The 22,960-nt window shown below is 43.1% G+C and overlaps 1 protein-coding gene across 12 annotated transcripts in view; it reads left to right on the top strand.

Annotated features, from left to right (window-relative positions):
* Positions 1-6: 6 nt before the first annotated feature.
* Positions 7-22,960, top strand: part of LOC147017337 (F-box only protein 16-like) — a 35,612-nt gene continuing 12,658 nt past the window's right edge. For 5 of the 12 annotated variants that reach the window (XR_015049448.1, XM_085846914.1, XM_085846908.1 and 2 more), the window contains exons 1-6: positions 8-246; positions 12,759-12,955; positions 13,187-13,222; positions 13,444-13,650; positions 21,838-22,002; positions 22,454-22,644. Coding sequence is in view for 8 of the 12 variants with exons in the window: in XM_085846914.1 (XP_085703040.1) it covers positions 234-246; positions 12,759-12,955; positions 13,187-13,222; positions 13,444-13,650; positions 21,838-22,002; positions 22,454-22,644 (809 nt within the window). In the remaining 4 variants the exon portion in view is untranslated. Of the gene's footprint in view, positions 247-12,758; positions 12,956-13,186; positions 13,223-13,443; positions 13,651-21,837; positions 22,003-22,453; positions 22,645-22,960 lie in introns of all 12 variants that reach the window. The other 7 variants (XR_015049451.1, XR_015049449.1, XR_015049450.1 and 4 more) reach the window with 3 other exon arrangements.

Genomic DNA, 22,960 nt, shown 5'->3' with positions numbered 1-22,960 from the left:
CGTTCCGTTACCATGGAAACAACCACAGTTCTGCATTCTTCATTCAATGAGTCTTTCCACCGACATTATTGGTTCGATAGTCTCTTCCTCCATCGTGTTCATTCTTACTAGGTCTGTCCTTTCTCCATCCTCGACAATAAAAGTGGACATCATACGTTTTTCTCCACTCGACATGCTTCGTTTGAAGTAAACTCTTACATATCCACGCGATCATCACCCCCCGTTCCTTTTGGATGCTGTTCCAAGGTACTGTGCTGTCCCTGTGGTATCTTTCTCCGTTCTTTACGTGTATATGTGCCTTTCACTCACTCCATCCTTTCCTTTTCGTTCTTTCCCTCCATTCTTGCCTTCCACCCTCGACAGCCAACCTTTATGTACTTATCTTTTTTTTTTTGAAATCATGCGTCTTCGTTCTCAGAAGAGTGAGGTGACCGTGGGTGACGAGACCGGCACTCGGTGGAGCGCACACCTTCGCCAGACTGATTAGTTTACGTCTTGCATGAATTCCACCGGATTCGGACCTGAACCAAAAATCGAATTGCCTTGTTCTTGTCGCTTACCCAACTCCTCCGCCTTGTGTCGTCCGAATCCATCCACAACTTATTAAAATATCGTGCTATACTGTATATCATTTGAGCCCCATCTCTCACTGTGTAGAGACATGACAGAAGTAAATAGACACCTTAAATTTATCTATCTATAATTCCAGCAATCTCTGTGTGTCTGTCTGTCTGTGACCGCTGTTTCTCGACAACCGCTGGTCCGGTCGAATTGAAACTTGCGAGGTATATTGCCGGGGCCCTGTGGATGTGCCTTTTCAAGGTTTTATATCAATCGGACAAGTGGTTCCCAAGTTATGGCCATTTATTTACCAAACCAATGACAGGACACGGTGCTATGACGTCAAAATTGACATCACAATTGACGTCACAATTCTTCTTCGTTTCATATGACGTCACAATTGACGCTGGGGACCTGAGTATGTGCCTTTTTAAGGTTTGATATCGTTCTTCTTCATCCGTTTCAGCTGTTTCCCAAGTTATGGCCATTTATTTACCAAACCAATGACAGGACACGGCCACGCACGTACGGGCACGCACTAGTTCATTTAATCTGTATAACGCAGTTTTACTCAGTGATTTTTTTTAGCTATGCCTCAAACCCAGGGAGCACACAAACTTTCCGATTTTCAAAGAAAACAAATTGTTGGCCATTTGGAAGGTGGAATCAGCCAGCGTCAGATCGCTCAGAACGTTGGCATTCCACTTTCTACGGTCAATGGGGTGATTGTGCAATTCAGCAGCGAAGGCAAGGAATCCACAGCTTACCGTTCAGGTCGATCTGGGCCCTCAGAAAGGTGTCTTCGAGCTGTCAAGCAGTCCATTGAGAAAACTCCCTGTTGCAAGGCAACGGATGTTGCAGAGGAGGTCCAAGTTAGCTCAAGAACTGCCGTGCGGAACCTTCATCAACTGGACTACTATGGGAGAGCACCTAGGAGAAAACCTCTTCTTAGACCAGCTAACATTCAAAGGACAATGAAGTGGGCTGACGAGATGGCCAACAAACCCTTGGAGTTGTGGCAAACTGTCATTTTTTCAGATGAGTCCCAATTTGCTCAATTTTCTGACTGTGGACGCGTATGGGTCTGGAGACTTCCCAGTCAAGAGTTTTCTTTGAACCGATTGCAGCCAACTGTCAAACACGGTGGTTTTTCATTGATGGTGTGGGGAGAAATCTGGAGTGCTGGTCGGTCAGAGCTTGTGGAGTGTGTTGGCAACATCAACTCCATGATATACATTTCTATCCTTGAGGATGGACTTCTCCCTATCTTCTCCACTGGTCAGATGGTCAAAAACAACACTGTTCATGGAAGATGGAGCTCCATGCCACACTGCAGAAAAGACAAAAGAATGGCAGGACAGAAATGGGATCAAGCCACTTCCATGGCCAAGTCGGTCTCCTGACATGAATCCCATTGAACACCTCGAGGCCATATTGGATCGTGCGGAAAAAGTCCAGGAAACTGACATCATGGGATGAATTCCTTAGCCTTTTCTGTGAAGCCTGGGCAGAAATCCCACATAGGAAAAAATTTCAGAACTCGTTAGTTCAATGTCTGAAAGAGTAAAAGCATTGAAATCTGCAAATGGCAAGTCTACAAAATACTAGTGTACGTATTAAAATGGATCAAATATACTTCAAATGTTCATTGAATAAAAACGTTTAAAATCATAGTGTCTATTTACTTCTGTCATGTGTGTGTTTATCGTTTTTAGCACCATCTCTTATAAAATAAATAAAAATTCTTGGATCCAGATATTTACCAAAATCGAATCAATTCTTTCTTGTCACACACCCAACCTGTCCACCACGTTTTGTCCGAATCTGTCCACAACTTTTTGAGATATTCTGTTCACAGTCAGACAGACAGGGGTGGAAACATAACCTCCATCCACCGTTGGTGGTGCAGGTAATAAGGCAGCATACTGACAAAGTCAAAGGGGTAGTGGAGCCACAGTTGAACACAAGAAAGGCAATGAAGGAGAGAGAGAGAGAGAGAGAGAGAGAGAGAGAGAGAGAGAGAGAGAGAGAGAGAGAGAGAGAGAGAGAGAGAGAGAGAGAGAGAGAGAGAGAGAGAGAGAGAGAGAGAGAGAGAGAGAGAGAGAGAGTTGGGGGGAGGGGGTTGGGTTCAGGAGAGTTAATGGGGTGAGAAAACTTCATTTGCTCACTCTAATCTATATCATCATCATCGTTATGGTGCAGGATTTGAGGTCGTTTCCTGTGGTTCCAGGTCTCTGCTTCAGGCAAACTTAATTATGCACATCCACGAAGGTCAAATCCCCACCAGTGTTTGTCTAAATTAATTTTAAACAACTACACCGAGCTACTCTTCCTCTACCCTTTTCCGCATATTTCATAAATAGTTCAGATATTCCAAGCGCGGTCCAATGAGGGTCTTCAACCGTGAGTGAATGAGTAAATGAAATGGTTTATTCAATTGCACATATTGTGTGACAACTTGCTGAATTATATGTGAATTATATCATAAAAGAAAAAGAAAGAAAAAAAAAAGACTGAAAGTTTCATGAACTATAAAGAATGGCCACATTGTGTCACAACCTGCAGAAAAATCCGCTAACGTGCCGATTGGAAAACGTGCATTTAAAGTACTTTTACACGATGAACAGCACGATTAGGAAACACAAATGTTCATGCGCAATTACAAGATTACCCCGACACCCCTCATCCATGTTCGCCTCCACCACGCTAATTTGAGCACGAGCTGATTCGTCACAATGTCACAGATTGTTCAACCACAATATGTGGCTGTTCAAAAATTATGTAATGATATTTTTTTGGGGAGGCACATAACATGTGTGCTGATGGGCTTGATTAAACATATTGTTACGGAAATGGCCCTTACGGGAATAATAAATATAGAATTACCTCAGTTCCCCCATTAAATTCATGTATAGATAGGTTGTGTGGTATAAGGGACGATATGTGTGTGTCGGGAGGTGGAACAGACTGTTTTTGTGTTCGTGCTATGGTGGTGAAACGAGTGAAACGACAGATCGCTATTATTCCTTCCTCATTCCGGAATAGGCCCCTCCCAGTCGGCTGGGAGGAGTGGCCTTGAGTGAGGGGTGTGGCCTGGACAGGAAGTGACGTGAGGGGAGGAGCTTTTGGTCAGGGAGTCGCCGAGACAGACGTGTGTCGAGGCGAGAGAGAAAAGAAAAAGGCAGTGGTGAATCGGCCGGCAGAGAAAGCGGAACCTGCACATCGATTCACCTCACGACTCGAAGGAGAAAAGAAAAGGGGACGAAAGGAGTGCTGTGTGTGAGGAACGGCCGGGTTCTCGAGGCATGCTCGGAGTCGCTTCGAGGCGAGCGAACGTGTTGGGTCTGCCGGGAGAGACGCTGAACCGACCTGCACGTCGGTGATTTGACCGAGAGAGGAACTGAGGGGACGAAGCAGGAGTCAGGCTTCGAGGCGAGAAGGCCGGAGAGGATACGCCGGAGCGTCTGACGGTCCTTGCTCACCTCACGGCTCGACACGTTGTGATCCGCCTGTGGAACTCGGACCTCGACTGGGACCTTGTATGGAGAACAGGCCAGGCCGGGATTCGTGTGCCGAACCCTGGAGAGAGATCGGCGATCTTGCATCGTCGACGTGGCGTGGAGCCAGAACGCGCTGAGGAGAACCGTGCACGCGGTGACTTGGGCGCGAGCTGGAGTGCTGCGCCACCATTTCTTGCTGTGCGGCATGTTCGAGCGGGAGTTCGAACCCGTCGAAACCCGCTGGTTTTTACGAGCGACCTTCGTGCTTTTTGGACACGGTCCTCTCGTCCATGAGCCATCACCAAGTACTCTGTCTTGTCCTGCATGCATGTTTGTTTGCACGTGTTGTATAAGGCATATTTCGTAGTAATCCCCTCGAAACCTTTTAGCCGTGTTTCCCTAGTTAAGAACGGGTTGATTGTTAATAAAACCACTGTCGTGTTTATTGCTTGTGTTGTGATCCCTGATGTCCCCAATAAATGTGGTTAATTCTGATGAAGTTGCCGCTATGGATTAATGCGTGTCGCGTCGAGGAACGATCCGTTCGATTAGCATACAAGACCAAAATGGTTACAGACTGGTCGACTCCGCTCGGTCACTGACAAAGCCAGTCTGTAACTCGGAGTTCTATCTCCCCAACTGGTAAGGTACAGGATTACGTTGGTATCGCGATTAAAGACGCGTGACCCGAGGCCTGTGCCGAGCCGGCCGGCGTTATAGACTCCCGGAGACGGTGGTGGCGAGGGTGGCACCAAGGACCGGGTCAGATTCCCGCCACCCCAGATCCGCAACAATATATATATATATATATATATATATATATATATATATATATATATATATATATATATATATATACATATATATATATATATATGTCTATGTCTCTCTCTCTGGCTGTCTATCTTTTTTGTTCCTAATGCACAGCCACATCTTTTAAGTTACAAACTCCAAACTCGGGGTACAAATACAACTTCGTGTGGGGGATAAAATAGGCTATGTGGCTGCTGCTTCGTGCGGGGGTGTGGGGGGCAAAGGAGGGGGCATAAATTCTCTGTAAATGCGTACTGTGTAGCGCCACCTGGTGGTGGTGGCACCGTGGCAGGGGGTATTACAGTTTCCCTTTTTATCTCGGCAATGCTGAGGTTAAAGCACTCTGCACGGGTAAACTTATCCTTTTTTCCTTTCCCTTCCCTTCCCCCCAACCCCCCCCCCCAAAAAAAAACGGATGGGCCTGTCAAAGCCTGTCATTGTGTGTGAAACATTTCTTGCGGGAAGGGATATCAGGACGAACTAGGGGCAAAGTGGAGGGAGTAGGACATCATAACGGGGAGGGGGTGGGGTGAGGGGTTAAAGCACTCGATGCATGGGTAAATTTGTCTTCCTTTCCTTCTCACTCAAAATTTTTGGCAAACAGGATGACTAATTGGTCCGTCAGCGAAGCGACAGGTCGGCTCTGCTGATTGCTAATAATTTTCATTCAACATATGATTCGATTTTTTTTGGGGTCCTTCATTGTGAGTAACATGCAACCGAACCAAAGCCAATGGAAATCTGACCCAACAAAGGGGTGGAGGGACAAAGGGCCAAAAATCATTCCAAACAGGAAAATTACTGTTTTTAAGCACATCATAAAGGACACAAACAACAAGCACGAATAACTAATGTAACGTGATAAATAAGGTGGTGTATAAGACTGCATAAACGGTGCTAAACTATCGGAGTTTTTTTATACGACCTTTAATATCATTATTTTATTTCAATGTAATTAATTATATACTTGTTCACATAATGCTTCCGAGTTATCTGTACTGCAGGAACTTGGAAGGGCTCCTATATATGCATCCAACAAGTATCTTCTTGCCAAAGGTAGTGAGAATGACTGTACTTCTTACTGTGAAGTCAGCTTCTCCTCTGTAGCTTGGAGGGTTGTCTTGATATATAAGGCAACCCCATGGCTGGCATTAGCTGACTCAATCTTCGTGAGGACATCATAACCAGCGAACCCAATATATGTTGTTAATGCTTTTGTTGACATATTTTTGGGGTTAATGAAGCCTGGGTTCTTTTCTCCTATTGGTAGTTTTTGATTACGTACTTCGCTGATCCACCGCAATTTTGGAGGTGAATAGAAACAAACAAAAGAACATACAAAAATGATCATTGATATATTTTTGTTAATTGCGTGATGATGACTTCTAAATTGGCTTCAAACTATGCAAATACCTTGGCCAAAGTTGAGAGAGAGAAAAAAATATATATCTATAGTCACGGGGGTGGCCGCCCCAAGTTAACCCCCCGGCCCAAATTGTGGTGACGGGCGGTTAACATTGCCAGCCCCGGACGGCCGAGTGGTTCCTTATTAATAGGATGCGGACATATTGATCCTCGGTGATTATCACGTGTGCTGGAAGGGAATGAGGCAATGGCAGAGGCGTGGAGGAGCACAGCACAGGGTGGATTTATACTCAAATCCCACTATAAATACATGAATACAGCTTCTTAAAAGGAATACATTTAATGGAAATTAAGAAATATTTACAAAGGACAATAATTCAAAAGGTTATGATAATAAAGTAAATAAATCCTAAAATCGAGACACCTCTCTCACAGACTCAAATACAGACAATGGGGAAACAAAATAAAGAGAAAACCCTTCCTTTCAACTATTCTTGAATTTAGCTTGGTGCAGAGCTGGTCCCTGTGGATCTTGGAATCGAGGCACTTCTATTCACACGTGCAGACACGCGCAACAAAATGTTGCTTCTCTCATAGCAGGACAAATGCATGCCTGGCAATCTGCGAACAGCACTCCACACCAAAGCTCAGACAGTGCAATGGCTTCGAGTGCCGATCATCCTCACCGACCCAACCAAGAACCAAAGGCCAGCGTCTTCCTTCACCAAGCGAGCCAAATCGCCTCAACACGAATACAAGGGTCGTGTCGTCCTCAGCATGTGCTCACCCTCTGCTCTCACCTCTCCAGAATCCACAACCCCTTTCATCTTTGATCGAGGCTTTCCAAAATGCGCAAGCCAACCTTCCTCTTTGATCATGGCTCTCCAAAATGTGCCAGCCTACTGAGGCTGATGGCTCTCAAAATGCGCCAGCCTGACCTTCCTCTCGATCACGCATATATCCTCCGCCTCCGAGTTGTGGCCTGCTCGCATGAAACCCAGGAAGGCAGGGCTTCTGCCTGCTCGGATAGCTTCTGACTTCATGCCCATCAATCCTCCTTCGGGAGCAGGTCTTCACCTGTTATCACTCTTTGAAGGCGGGGCTTTCTGCCTGCTCGGCATGTTTGCTTTAGGAACGTGTTCCCCACCTTTATTGCCGATCTTGAAATATAAAAACATAGGGAAAAAAATCACGGAGGGGTGATAACATACTGGGGAAGCTTATTCTTAATTTATTCTCTATATCTTAAACCCTAGCTAATTTGCACGATACCACCCCCTCGTGTGGTGACATGAAACACTTAAGTTCACAGGTTCCCTACTTAGTTACATCGAGATGCCTCCGACACGTCCACGGACCAAGCAACTCCACACAATGCTATGTTCCCTATTAAATTCTTCCATCTACCCCACAACCGTGTGTATATATATATATATATATATATATATATATATATATATATATATATATATATATATATATATATATATGCCCCGGTTAGAATAGGTGTACCATATCCCTGTATCGTAAGAGGCGACCAGGGTTACGTCAGGAAGGGCATCCGGCGTAAAACCTGTGCCAAATCATTATGCGGATCATAATGGATGATCCGCTGTGGCGACCCCGAACGGGAGCAGCCGAAAGAAGAAGAAGATATATGCATATATATATATATATATATATATATATATATATATATATATATATATATATATATATATATATTGTTGCGAATTCGCGCCCGCCGGCGTGCGATCGGCCACGTGACTCGAATCGCGGCACGTCGCCCACCGGACGGACAATTCTGTCGTGACCCTCTAGGACTAACGCCGGGAGCTAGTCACGGGTAGGCCTTTCGGCCTCACCACGATCGTGCCAATCGGCCACCCGCGTGGGATAGGGTTGTTCGCCAAACTCGACCTACCTAAGTACCCACGCGGATGGTAGACCGGGCGATCGCACCTCGCCGCAGGTCGACTCCGGACACGGGCCGCTTAAGCGGTCCGTTCCGTGCTGTTGGGATAACCGAGCGGTGTTATCGTCGGCCTCGACGGTTCCGATTAATTATCGGGCGTATTAAGCCCACTACAAACCCTTTACGTGAAGCAAGATGGATATTCAAACGAAGGAAAGGATGCAGCGAAACGGGGAACAATTCAACATCATGCACTTTATTTACACGACACACGAAGAGCACACATATCAATTTAAAACAAAAACAACAATGCAGATCTAACCGAATACGCGAACACACGGCAACACTTATACAGTTTTACTTTACAAGACACGGCGCCACAAGATCCATACAAAAAAACAAAAGAAAAGGCCACCCTCAAAGACAAGGGGGCAGACGGGGCCCGTGGGCCTTTATGGCGTGGGACTTGGCAGACCGAACGAGTCCCATGAGACCCTTGCAGGTTACCTGCACCCTTACGGTGCGATGGTGGGTGAGCTCTCTCCGGCGCTCCTTGTACGAACACGCAGGTCCGCGCGACACAGCTGGCAGAGCGGCACCTCCAGTCCGCGTCCCCTCCGCGACGTCCGGACTCTCCACCGACTGCAAGCTCCAACGAGCGGGTCGCTCTACGGACCGCTTCTCCAAGACCCAGACGGGCAGAAGACCACGAACCGCCGACTGATACTGACACTCTCACCGACCGCCCTGACCTGACCTCCTCTGACCTGACTTCTTCTAGTGGCGCCTCCGTGCACCCTTTTATTTCCCCGGAACCCCCGCCCCTCCCTTCGCGGCACGTGGGTGGGAACATTCCACCAGAGAAATCGGGGCAGGAGTTGAGTTTCCAACCGTCATTCTTGTTTACCAGAGAAACCGGGGTGGAAGTTGTTGTTCCAACCATCATTCTTGTTTACCAGAGAAACTGGGGTGGGAGTTGTTGTTGTTCCCCTTTTGTGTTCGTGGAGATGTTGACGGTTGCTGGTGGAGTGGTGAGGATGGCGTGGTTGTTGTGAAGCGGCGTTGTGGTTGGTGGTTGATGTATGATGGCGGTTGAGACGTGGTTGGTTCAAAATAAAGATAGAACAGAAAAATGGCTATCTCAAAGCGTCGCAGCCCGAATGAATCACGTAAATTCCCTCTAAACAACGGGTTTGGGGCTAACTACACATGTACTTAGAGATATCTCACCTACGGGACCTGAATGGTGGTTTGCGAATTTCCACAGCCGTAACAATATATTCCAGGACAAGGTGAATAATCTAATCTTGACAATATTGACAAAACCGAGTGGTCTGGTGCTATCAAGAAGTGGGCAAGTGTCACGTATCCAGACATTGTAAACTTTCTGTTCTGTAAACTTATACCTAAGAGGAATTCAAATTGTACAAAGGACTGGAGGCATACAATCGGCTCATTTCTGGATGCATTCGGGATGTAACTGTGTGCATGATCAATTAATTTTGTGAACACACAGCGAATGAGTATACTGCACCACCTTGTAGTTACAAATTGTAAATTGTAGCTTGACTGGCTTGATGTTTTCGCAGTAAGAGTGGGGAAATTGACTTGTGAGTGAGTGCATGTAAGTATTGATGTTTTGCAGATGCAAAATTCTGACATTTAAAAATAAGATCCTGTATATGGATGAGATTTATGTCTATCTTTACCGAATTGATTAAATTGAAGACATGACTCGTTTGTGATACAATCTGGTGATGTCACTTTGTTCAGGGTGCCAGCAATAGCTTGCCTACTCTTCGCCAAAGGCATCGTGGGATCTTTAACATCCACCAACGAATGCTGGCAGACTGGACATCCGTTTAACGTCCATCCGAGGGATGGCACACACATTAATGAATCACCCTGCCTATGAATCACCGGGATAGTAGTTTATAGCTGGGTTGGGATTCAAACCCAGGCAAGACAGTTCAGAGGCAAGTGTGAGGAAATTAACATGAAATAATGCATAAATATGTAATCACGTTTCATGAAATGGATGGAACACACATGCAAGTACTGTATGTCTGTATCGATATGAGGTAGGGGGATTTCATCTCAGCCGATTAGGGACAACCAAATCTGACGTCTTTTATCAGACAATTCAAATGTCTTTTCTCCCTGGTTGGTTGAAACCCCGGCAGACAAAAGAACGAAACTGGGTCCTTCCCGCCTGTTTTTGTACAGCCGCCCATAACAGCACAGCATTTCACCATTGTTGATAGAACAAGAGGTTATTTTCGCTTGACGGATGAAGTCTTGCCTCCGGATCGTTCATATCCACAATGGTGGACAGTCGAGATACCAGATGTGGAATTGATGACATGATGACATGATGAAACTAGAACGGCACTCGGTAGAGCACATGCCTCGACCAAGCTGAACAGTTTACATTTTGTATACCAATGATGGACAGGATCTGGATCCGGATCCCAACCAAAATCTAATCGGCTTGTTTTTATGACCTACTCAACTCATCCACTACGTTTTGTCACAACTCGTCCACAACTTTTTTGAGATATGCTGTATATTATTTTTGCCCCTACTTCTCAATGGTGAAGAATCACTTTAAAAAATGAAAAATTATCATATCTGGATCGAGATCTGAACCTGAACCAAAACCAAATCAATTTGTCCTTGTCACACACCCAACTTGTCCACCAAATTTCATCCGAATCCGTCCACAACTCTGAGATATCGTATGATGTATCGTTTTTAGCCCAATGACTCAATGGTGAAGAATGACTTTAAAAATTCTCGGATCTTGGATCCGAATCCAGATCTTCACCAAAATCTAATCAATTCGGCTTTGTCACACACGCAACCTTGAGATATTGTGCTCATAGACAAAAAGACAGACAGACAGATAGGGGTGAAAACATGACCTGCGTCTTCCTTCGGTGGAGGAGGTGACTGTCAATACAGACTTGTAACGACAGTGGTATATTCATCAATTAATCAGCAGTACAGTACAAAACTTTCTGGCCAGACTGCTTTCTCCTGTTATCTTTCTCCACACCATTTTATGGATGAACTCTCCTGTCTTCTGGCATCCTGGGCTTCTGCTAGACAGCAAGAGACTTGCCGAGGTTTGATGAGTTCTTTCTTCCTTTGGTGTCCATTTTTTCTCTCTCACCACCAGGTCTTTCAGGGGTTACCATGGTAACAACACTCAGAAGATGTGTTTGTTCCATGATCTAGGTCACCTGGTTTATGGCTATGCGTAGAGGATTGATGGTTTTGTTTAGCGAAGACAACATATACGTTCCGACTTGTCACTTCAGCATACATCTTCTCATTTGATGCATTCCATCGTCGATCATTCTCTTCATAGCTTCTGACATGATTTTGCCAACTAATTTGCCCAAATCCTCCACCTTGCTGGTCACATGATCAACTATTTTCTTGCTGTTGTTAGTAGTTTTGACTGCTTCCAGAGTGGAAACCTTGCAGCTTCTGCAAAACCAGTGTGCAAATTTCACATTTATGAAGAAGAAGGTGTCCATCTTCATTGTTATGCTTTGACAAACAAGACATGACCAGTTCTCAAATGCTTCACATTCGATCAAATTACTTATTTCTTCTTGATAGTAGTGACACTCAAGATTTCCTTATTCTGTGTTACCATCTTTCCTTACTTTCAGTGATGCTTTCACAATAGAATCATGTCCCGATTTCTTGTCCTCGAGTGAACCGATGATGAATCAGCTTTTCACAGGAACCACCCTCCCCCCCTCTGGAGGAAAATTTTAGGAAAAACGAATTTTATTTTTCAAACTCAATATAATTAAATGATAGGCTGCACAGTATGTGAGGTAAAATGACTTCAAACAGAATTGTTATATTCATTCACAATCACCATGACTTCCCTACAACTTTTCTCTTCAGTGTGACGACCAGACGTGACCATGAACAGCATCAAATGTTGAAAGGTTGCAGCCCATCAGCATCACAGGCATTCTGAAGCACACATTTTGTGTAGGCCCCAGGCTTCAAGCCTTCTGGCCTATATAGTATAATTCCTTCATGGCCCAGTGGAATTGGAATCGATCCAATCGAGATAAACATGATGTATTATTATATAAGCACATAAGCAATAGCAATGTTTTGGCTTCATCACATGACCTAAGTTGTTATGTTTTGTTGTGTTTTTTTTTTTTAACTACTGTATTTCAGAAGCAATTGAGGCTGCGCTTATACACTGTATGTTTGTGCATTTCACATTAATGCCTGAAGCACATCAAAGAAATCCCACCGAGCGTTTTGATCCATTCCCGTTTTCTATTCCCTTATTGCAAATCATTATAATCTTTTGTGTTGTGTTGAGTTTTGTGTACCCGTCATTTTGATGGCCTTTTCCGCTAGTTGTAAAAATGTGAGAAAAGTTTTCAAAATACAGTACCTTTTTATGAAAAAGATAAACTTTACAAGCTAGAGATGGATCGAATTATAAAAGGTGAATTTTAACTTGTAATCTGTTTGTGGGGTGTTGTTTTTGCATTTTTCAAGAATCAACTTCTTGAGTGAGATTTGTTCTCAACAACACAAACCCTTTGTTGACTCAGGTCCTGGCAGTGATGTATTAAGGTCAAAAGTCAAAGTGAGGTCAAAGGGTGAAGTGAAAAGTGCCGGGCAGTGGAAGATCATGGCTGGTACTAAACCGGTGAATGGCGTGGGGCTGCAGACAAACTCACGTACATGGACACCAATGAACCAGCATCGCTCACATGGACAGAGTCCTCAGCATCACACAGTGGGCAATGTAGGTGTTGCAACCGCATGATGATGTTGAAAAGCTCAGACTTATTGAAATTACTTATATGCAGCATCACAAATTTTAAGAATAATGAAACAAATTACAGTTGAGGGTCAGCAATAGCATTTTGGTTCCATATGATTAAAATGTCATGCTTGATCCTTCAGAAGGAATCATAAACAAGGGTAACCATTCAGGATGCATTGTGATTATATCTTATATTTTACATGTGTGAAGGTTTTTTTGGAACGCAAGGAGCTTCTGATAAAATGGGTGAGTGAAGGGTGTGCATCAGTGATTACAGCATTACAATAATGATCACTTCACCAACAGCAAATGATCACAACTATGAGGATATCACCAACATTATCATCTTCGTAACCATCACCTCTTTAACCTTTTAACAACCACAATTATTGCCATCACCACATTGTCGATGAGATCACAAACTGGCATGCAGGAATATTAAACTGTTCCACCCCCTCTTTTCCAAGTTTGACTTTTGGACGGAGACACAGCAGCAGGACATCCTGCTTGAGCTGCTCTCAAGAAGCAGTGAAAGAACATCAAGGCGCTGTGAGGCTGTGCTACGCTCACGTCTACCCGAGCGTTGCTTGGACTTTACCTGCTGCATACCTCGGCTTCTCTCCCTCTACATCATGTCCTTCCTTGATCCCCGCAGCCTCTGTCGTGCTGCTCAGGTCTGTTTTTGCTCTTAGCTTCATGATATCTTCTTAGCTTCAGATGAAAGAACTGAAGAGTCTAATGCCTGAAAATTATGGTTTAGACTTTAGAGTTCATTAAAGATGAAATTCTTACTGCATCGAGTTGTAATTTTGCATCTTTGTTCACTCGCAGTTTTTCTCTCTGCTGTCCTACCTATTTGTGTTCCTCTCATCTCATCATCATTGTACTTATCTCGGTACTTTCTTGTTGTCCTACCTGTTTAACTGTCCTTTCCCTGTTTGTTTGTGCCTCTTATCTGTCTATTCCTTTTTGCTTCATTGTTGGTGCATTAGTCACTCATACTTTGTCGGTTTCTTAAAATAAAAAAATAAAATAAAAACATTGATAATTTAATTAATCATTTCAATCTCCTGTGTATGCATCATGGCACTTTTCTTGCTATACAAGTATTCTCAAGCCAATCTGACTTTCACTTATGTATATGTACTCCCTTTCACTTTCTTTTATCTTTATTGATCTCTGCTCTTTCTCAACATGAGTAAAACATTTTCAGAGTTTCATGCTCCTAATAGTTATGGTGTCTCTCACTGACTCTTTTAATTAATTATTGATCACTATTATATACAAAGCCCGTCAAAAATGATGGGTTGGAATTATTTTATTTGAAATAGTCAGAGACTGGAAGATATGATGTTTTGTAGCAAGAAAAAGCGTTATTTTAAAACACGACATGTGCAAATGTTATCCTATTTTCTTTATCTTCTGGGACCTTTCATTTCGAGGGTACAGCCTCGTGAGCATGCCAAGCCTGAAGCCTCAGCCTATAGCCCAGGAGCATTAAGTGAAGAACACCTAGAAACATGGAAAAAAAATGCAGAAAGCTGATTTTTTTTCAGGGATGGTTCTCTGACATCTCCTGAGTAAAAGTGCATAAAATCCTGAAAAATCCCGTTTGTGCTAAACGCGTGGGAACGCGAAATCCAAGATGGCCGCCGTTTCGCTAATTCCGTCAACCGGAAATCAGCTATCACATATGGTCATGCAATACATGATTTTATGGGTTTTAAGGTATGAGGAATTCATTAGTGATGTCCTTTTTAATTTTAAAGTCATTATAACCCTCTAAATTGAAATTTTGGTAAATTTATTACAAAAAAGGCATCGGCAATGATCCGTCAGTCATCTTCAACATAGATTAGTCCACGACACCAATAGTACTGTAATATAATTACACATTATACTATATTTCCATTAGAACCCACACCAACTGTTCTCATGGTAACTCACAAGCATGAGAATTACATGAGAACTCATGAAAATCTTATGTGAAATGACATTTCCAAATGAGAATTTGATGAGGTCACATGTGAAATGAAAATAGTGTTGGAATTATCATGACTTCTCCCATTATAATGTTATTCAAACACAGTTATACTATTTTAAAAGGAAAATGGAAGGATGCACATACAAGCATATGGTCATTGATGATAACTTTGCCAGAGAATTTGAAAAAGTTAAAAATGCAATTGATAGTGCTTTCTTATCGTATCAAATGATTCCATTTAACTTTATTCATTGTCACTGTTGTTACCATCAAGTGGACATGCATTAGTGCAGTTCTGCCCAATGCATGTCGAGCACATGGCTGAACAGTCTAGACCAGCTTTGCGGCATGAACACTTTCCCGCAACCGGTTTTACACCCACATGACACCATGCGTAATACAGAATCAGATGCAGGTGGTCTGTCTGTGTAGATTGGGATGAGCATGTCATCATTGCATTCCCAACCCCAGTCAATTGCCTGTAAGGAGTTGCCCAACCATTCCTGCACAGCATAGTAGGCCCGAAAAGCATGATATCTCATCGCTGCAGAATTGGGAGGTAAGCTCTCAATTTGAAATGATGCAGAAGATGAGGATTTCTTCTGTCGAGTCTTTTTCATCATTTGCAGGTTTGATAAAAATCGGCAGTTGTCAAGGGACACACACGTCTCATTCGCATTATACAACTTTAAGACAAACATCTCCCCAGCCCTGGCAATTTGTTCATGAGTAGCATCATTTGCCTTGAAAATATCAAGGAATTTGCAGTCCTTATTCTGTAACACATTTAAGGCTGTCTTTTTACCCACTTTGTACATTGCAGAAACAGTATCGCACCCTGTGATAGCATGGGAGACAAGCAGATAGTCCCTAACATTCACATGCAAAGCCTCTCTGATACAGTCTGTGCTATAAATGGCATTATTTGCATATTTCATGTACAAGTTTGGACAAGATCTGTCGATCAGCATAACCAATAAGTCTGTATCTTTTCCCACCAGAATAACTGGACGATCACATCCCTCGGCAAGCTCGATAGCTGAGTTACAAATGGGGAAATCTGCATCTGCTTGGCTTTGGCGGCATGTTATACCATTACGGGTTAAAGAAGCCATCAGAGCAGAGATAAATCTAGCTTTGTTGTTGAGGTTGCCAAGAAAAGAAGGCTGGCTACAAGCCACCGACATTTCAAGTTCAAACACAATATCCGGAGATACATTTTTGCCAGTTATGCGAAGGCATTGCTCGGCAAACTTAGTGGACATAGAGCGTTCACCATAGCCATCAAAACACACAATAGCTTCATTTCCATGGTTGTTGACTACATATGAAACATATTCATTGATAACATCATTATATGTACAGTCCTTGGGCCACAGTACACTATGTAACAGATGTCCTCCATCAACAACACGGAGAGCATTTTGAAACTCTCCGGCACACATAGGGTTAACATAGGATTTCAGGGCATCTGCGAGTACACTTTTGGCAGTCTTGCGCATCACAGCACTCTCAAAAAGGGATGGCGGGTGCTTGGTGAACTCATATGTGAGGTGAACTTTCATTTCTTCACGTTTACGTATGACACACGTGACACGAAGGAAGAGGGAAATGGGATCAATCTCCACATGGCACCCACGGACTTCAGCACTATTGGTGGCAGCACCGATGGATATCACTTTATCGTTCCTCTTGAGCTTGGTATCTGCATAGTTCTTGCCAGTGAGTTCATTAGCAGCCAACTCCCCCAGTGCAATCGCACGATCTGCATTGGCTGTTGCGGGAGCAACAATGCCTATGGAAATGCAAACTAACCTGTCCTTGTATTCACCCTTGTAGATGAATGGTGACTGCTGGGCAAGGTAATCTTTAAACCTCGTCAAGTGAAGACCATCACGGGCTGTTGAGGTAGGGCGTATGTCCTTGTGCTGATCGGTTGTGTTGGAGTGCACACCACTGAAGACCTCCAGAGACTCACAAATTGGAACAGTTTGTGGAATTATGTGCACCATTTTTGATTCGGTGCTCAATGTGACACCACGACCATGGGCTAGACCTCCTCGAGACTTAAGCATCCTCATCAGTACTTGTTCGATTGTTTGGTCTGTGAAATTCCCAGACCAGAAGCGGTTACTTCTCCGGACGGTCCAGTATCCCTCTGATGTGTACTTGGCAAATTCTTTCTTGCCCATTTTCATCTTCAACTGCTTCATTTGATCCAGATAAAGTCTGGATGACTTTGGATAGGCAGTATGCCCACCAGCATGGAGAATGGGTATCATTTTGGTGATACAATATAAATGCAGCTCCCAATCTCCACTGCGCTCTGCATGGATGAAAAATAGTAGGATTCTAACCATTTTTAGGTATTCAATCCATAACTTCACTGTCTTGCTGCTCAAAGCTTCTTCCTGCTGGAGATCGTCCATTATCTGCGAGAGCTGTGTGACGGCATGTTCTTCGGCAAGAACTTCTGGGAGACACGTGTGTTTGAGCAGCATGTCGTGTAGGGATTTTACCTTTTTCAGGTTTACTCCACTCAAACAGTTTGGGGTTTCAAGCAAGTGAGCAACAAGGGAAGCTGCTGATAGCATGTGGGCACGCAATGCTCGAGCATATGCATGGCCTGTGAGCATATGATTTACTGAGTTATGTGCATAAACAGTTTCCCACTGGTTTCTCAGTCCACTGTCACTCATATGACCCACAGACCCTAAATAGGACATGACTAAATGGAACCCACCTAGCCTAACGAAAATGTTTCTGAGGTCAGGAGATGACGTGACTATATGAGCAACCTTTATATACAGGGGCTGGTCAAAGGTCACTGGAACTGCACCCAGCTTGTACTTCACTGAGCAGTTTTGTACAAAGGAATGGGCAGAGTACAGTGTATCTGGCTGAGTGGGTTCATGATTAACAAACGGGAGGATGTCAATTCTACTAACTTCAAACTTTCCCTGGCAAACGGTTTGATTAAAGCCACTCCATGATGGACAATAAGCTATATCATTAGTCACAAAATAGCTTGCCAGCCACATGTCATCCAGCTTAATTGCTGCCTTTAGACCACGGGGATTAGGGTTTCGGGGTAATAGTGGTCCAATCAATACCCGCTTCAGACCAGGAACTGCTGGTTTTCTGTACCGTTTAAGAGCTATTTCTCCAAAGTTTCCAACATTGATAGAGCTCCTGGTTCTGGTTGAGCGGGGTACCTCAGGCTCAACATAGTCGCCAGCTGGAGTTTTGCATGCAATACTGCCCAATGCATGCCAAGTATTGTGCCCAGTCAAAGTACGGATATCAATGTCAGCATTATCGAGAGCAAAGTTAAGAAGCGATCCCTCCCAGTCATACTCCTTCTCTATTGTCGGAAGTAATGCATCATAAAGTTGCAACACCTCTCGATAGTCATCCGCAAAAGATATGTTACTTAGCATATCGACAAGCTCACGAGACTCAAGATTAGTGTTGATGTACACAGCTATCGCCAACAGAATAGGCGATACAAACTATCTTTGGCGAGCAGCAGCTGTTATACCATGTGATAAGCTAAGTACACGACGTTCACATTTATTGCCTTTTATCAGGTGTGATAAAAGCCTTAATAAAAGTGGAGATTATCAATACTCTTAATAAAAGTGGAGATTATCACTACTACCATATTATCACTACTCTTTAAATCTGAAAACTTGGGATAATGAGACGTATCATATCGCATTGACCGCATCTGATCCTCTATTAGAGTTCCTGCCATGTCTACTATGTTCTCAGCTCTTAATCCCGTTGCTTTGTAACTCTCTAAGTATTCTACTTGCTTCATCTAAAAACGTGTAAATGGTCTCTTTTCCATGTTCACTGATTATTATGAGGCTATCACCATAATGTTCCTGGAGTTTCGTTTTCAGATATTTAGCTGTGTAACACTCTCTATTGGCAGAGAACTTTTGCATGAGTTTTTCGAGATCAATGATCGAGTACTGATGGATATCACTAGAATCTATGTCTTCACAAAGTTTTTCGAAAGCTCGCTGTTTTAAATCATCCACAGAACCAGAGAGGGCGTCCCTTCAGCTTCTTTTCAAAAGCGCGGGTTTTGTGGAATTGAACTTTTTTTTTTTTTTTTTTTTTTTTTTTTTTTTTTTTTTGTATACCTTGGTCGAGGCTCGTATGAGAGCTAACACACAACTCACAGCAAGGAGGCATGAGACAAGAGGGGCGGGAGTGGAAGGGACAAAACATTGGGGAACAGACACAGGTGAACTGTGGAAGGGAGAGGGATGGGGATGGGACGGGGAACATGGCGAGGGGAAGATGGACATTAAAGGGACTTTCAGGAAGGAAAGCAGGAGAATTGAAGGAAGTGGGCTTGGGTGGATTATCGGGGGTAGAAAAGATCGAGGATTTGGATGGGGGAAGATAAGAGGTGGTGGTGAACAGCTGTTTTGAAAGCCTGAAGGGAAGAATGGGAAAGAATAGAGTGAGGAAGTTTATTCCAAAGGCGGGAAAAAAGAGGAATGAAAGAGTGAAGATGAGCAGTGATTCGTGATTTTGGTAGTTTTACCAGAAGGGGGTTGTTGGCGGACCTTGAGCGCCCTGTGGAAATGTGGTTGGGACAAATCGCAGAGAGAGCAGGGGGGGCAAGGCTGGAGAGGAGTCGGTAGAAGACAGAAAGACCACCGACCAACCTGCGGTGATTGAGTGAGAGGCCCAAAGACTCAGCTTCATTGCGGGAGATGCCAATGATCTTAAAAGCCCTGGTTTCGACAGCGTGAAGTCGAGAAAGGTGGGAGGCAGGAGCACCAGCCCAGAGGGGAGAGCAGTACTCCATCAGGCAGTGATGTTGATATTTAGCCTCAGCTGCTACAAGATCCCCAACGTTCTGGACTCTGATGTGAACTTCTTTACCCCAAGTATCATCTCGTTCTAGTGCTTTGGCTATGATGGATGAGAGGAGTTCTGTTGTTTCAGCCTTGTGGATATATTCACGTCGATTTATAGCTAGCTTATTATGCTGATCAGTGTCCATGTACTTTCCACAATATATGCAGTGTGTTTTGATATTAAAAGTGGGAACGGCAAATAACGTTACTTTCTCTATTTCCATCATTATCATCTCCTCCCATAGCCATGTTCTTGCGTTTTGTAACGTTAGAAGGTCGAGTGTAATTAGTTTTACAAGATATATGGGCTGGGATCGGAGGATGCTCTTGCAGAAGATTTTTGTCAACCCCATCCTGGAGTTCCGCACTGATTTTTTTAGGATGTTGTCGAGTCCTTTTGTGGTAATTACGCTAGCTTCTGAGGTGATGGCCTTGTCACAGAGTCGACATATATCCTGGGCTGCCATCACGCTTTATTCATCTGAAGCATAAAGAGAAGTATATGAGGGCAGGATAAAGACATTGTTTGAACCAAAATAAGGAGGCTCAATTGATACCACCAATTTTTAAAGTAATAAAATATGCCCATCGGTGTCAACACAGTAATGCTGGAAACCTACAAATCAACAAAAACAGTTTAGTCACATCCAATAAATATGATAATTGACATCCATTATATTCATCTGTCCAGTTAACATTGGTTGGTGTCATATGTATCCCATGCATGTATAATGCATTTGTACAAAATTTATTTTGTTCAACCACTCACATGTCATGACCTTTATTTAAAAAAGGGCCATGATATCAATTATGATGGTTTATATGGAAACATAACATCGGGAATGAATTCCTCATACCTTAAAACCCCTAAGATCATGTATTACATGACCATATGTGATGTTAGCTGATTTCCGGCTGACGGAATTAGCGAAACGGTGGCCATCTTGGATTTCGCGTTCCCACGCGTTTAGCACAAACGGGATTTTTCGGGATTTTATGCACTTTTACTCAGGAGATATCAGAGAACTATCCCTGAAAAAAATCAGCTTTCTGCATTTTTTTCCATCCCTATACTAATGCTCCTGGGCTACAAGCTTCAGGTGTGCTTTTATCTTCTTTATTTATTTATTAGACATCACACATGTGTCAATGAACACTCGTTTTGCTCTGCGCGCGTTACATATCACGTGCAGCAAATTTCATCTCCCTATGCCTTGTATTCATTGTTGTTGTTTTTAAACGCTTCTGTACACCGCCAGTGAGGCCCAGTTGCAAGTCACCGTCTACATTTCCAAAAGAAGAGATGTAATTACTCTTTCATGGAGGTTTTTTGAGCTTTTTTACCCTCAAAATTGTTTTTTTAAATCCTTTTAAAAACACTTATCAATGATAATATGAAGAACCAAACAGCAGAAAATATATGCTGAACAAATTTCTGGAGATGGTTGGCTGCACAGGAGATTGACTGGAGGGAGAAACAGAATATGGCAACTGTTGCAGAACAAAGCCAATTCCTCAAGCAAGACAAAAAGTAGTGAAAAGAATGGGGTGAGCATAAAACTTGTCCTGGGGAGTTAAGTTGTGAATCAACGAATATTGGGAGAGTTGGTGAGGGCAATAAAAATGCCTCAATTCAATAACATTTTACAATAATCTCTCTTGCATACTTTTAATCCATATCATTTAATTTGTATCTCCAATGATATCTGATAGGATTCTTTTTTTTTGTCTTCTCAAATATATTATCACACATTCATCAGATCTCATGAGAAATGCACAGGAGTTTTTTTTATTGGTTGGCCTCACATTTTCGGACTTTGACTTGGCATCGGGTTGGCCTCAGGTGGTATGACTCAAACATGCATAAATTGTCAAAACTTGAATTTAGAATCAAATATATATATTTTTTTCAGAATGGTTTCTTTGTTTTTGTTTTTTTTTACATAATAGGGAATTAATGTCAATTTTGGTTCCGATTTTATTTCCCCTTGCAGGTGAGTTGGCATTGGAGAGAGCTTGCCGAACTTGACCAGTTGTGGTTACCCAAATGCGTACGCTTTGGTTGGATGCTGCCATTCTCTCCATCGCCCTTTGAGCACAGCGTCTGGAAGCAACACTATGTGCACACTGTCACACAACTGAAGTGCACACGTCCCACTGTACGTTTTACACCACCTTATGTGACGATTACATTGCTGTGTGCAGTGTTTCCTCGCCCAAGACTGTGCCCTATGTCAGATTTGAGTTTTTCCAAGAAATGCCATGCTATGTAGTTGCTCACATGATATAACTGAAATGTTTTCAGAATGCTTTCAGCACTTGATACTTCAGGATGTACCACTAGAAAGAAGAGCAAATTATCCAACAGGTTTCTCAAAAAAAAATAATAGTGGTAACTTTATTACACCATTAATTCGACACATTTATTTATTTATGTCATTAAAATTGACAAATCCCTTTGGAACATTACTCTGCGCATAACTGGCCAGTAAATGTGGTGAGCGTAATTGTTACCTATGGCTTGTGAGTGACAACTAAATTATTGAAATGATGATGTCATAGTGAATATATTGCTTTACTTATTGACTTACATTGGCTTATTGTGTTCAGACACCATTGAGTAATGGCCTGGGGCTGCAGCGTGCAGTCAGCCACCAAATAAAGGACAAAAGCACAAGGTGTAGTTCTGCAAAAGTGCAGACAATTCAGCCGCCATGGAGAGATTCGGATAAGCATCCCATGGACATCCTGCGTTACAACTACCTGGATAATGAAGACATTACCGGACCCCCAAAAGACTTGTACGTGTTCAGGAGTATGCCTTTTGATTTATTTATTTATTTCTATACGAGAGCGATGCTCATGTAGGAACAAGTATTTGGTGTTCACCAAGCTGCAAATAATGTCAATTGTGCAAGAATGGGCATTTGAAGTACTCCAGATATTTTTCTAGCAAAATTCAAATTTTATTTAACACATACTGAATATCGTCGCAATAAGTCACGGACTGCTGTTTGTGTATTTGTTTGTGTGTTTGTTTGTTTGTCATGCTACTCCTCTTACAGTTCTGGGCTGATTACATCCAGATGACAAACATCAGTATTGCAGCACTCTCTG

The sequence above is a fragment of the Eptatretus burgeri genome, chromosome 11 (genome assembly GCF_056783735.1).
Source record: "Eptatretus burgeri isolate ZD-2024b chromosome 11, Ebu_testis_v1, whole genome shotgun sequence".
Classification (NCBI taxonomy): Eukaryota; Metazoa; Chordata; class Myxini; order Myxiniformes; family Myxinidae; genus Eptatretus; species Eptatretus burgeri.
The sequence above is the reverse complement of the archived record's forward strand: the minus strand, read 5'-3'. Positions and strand labels throughout refer to the sequence as shown.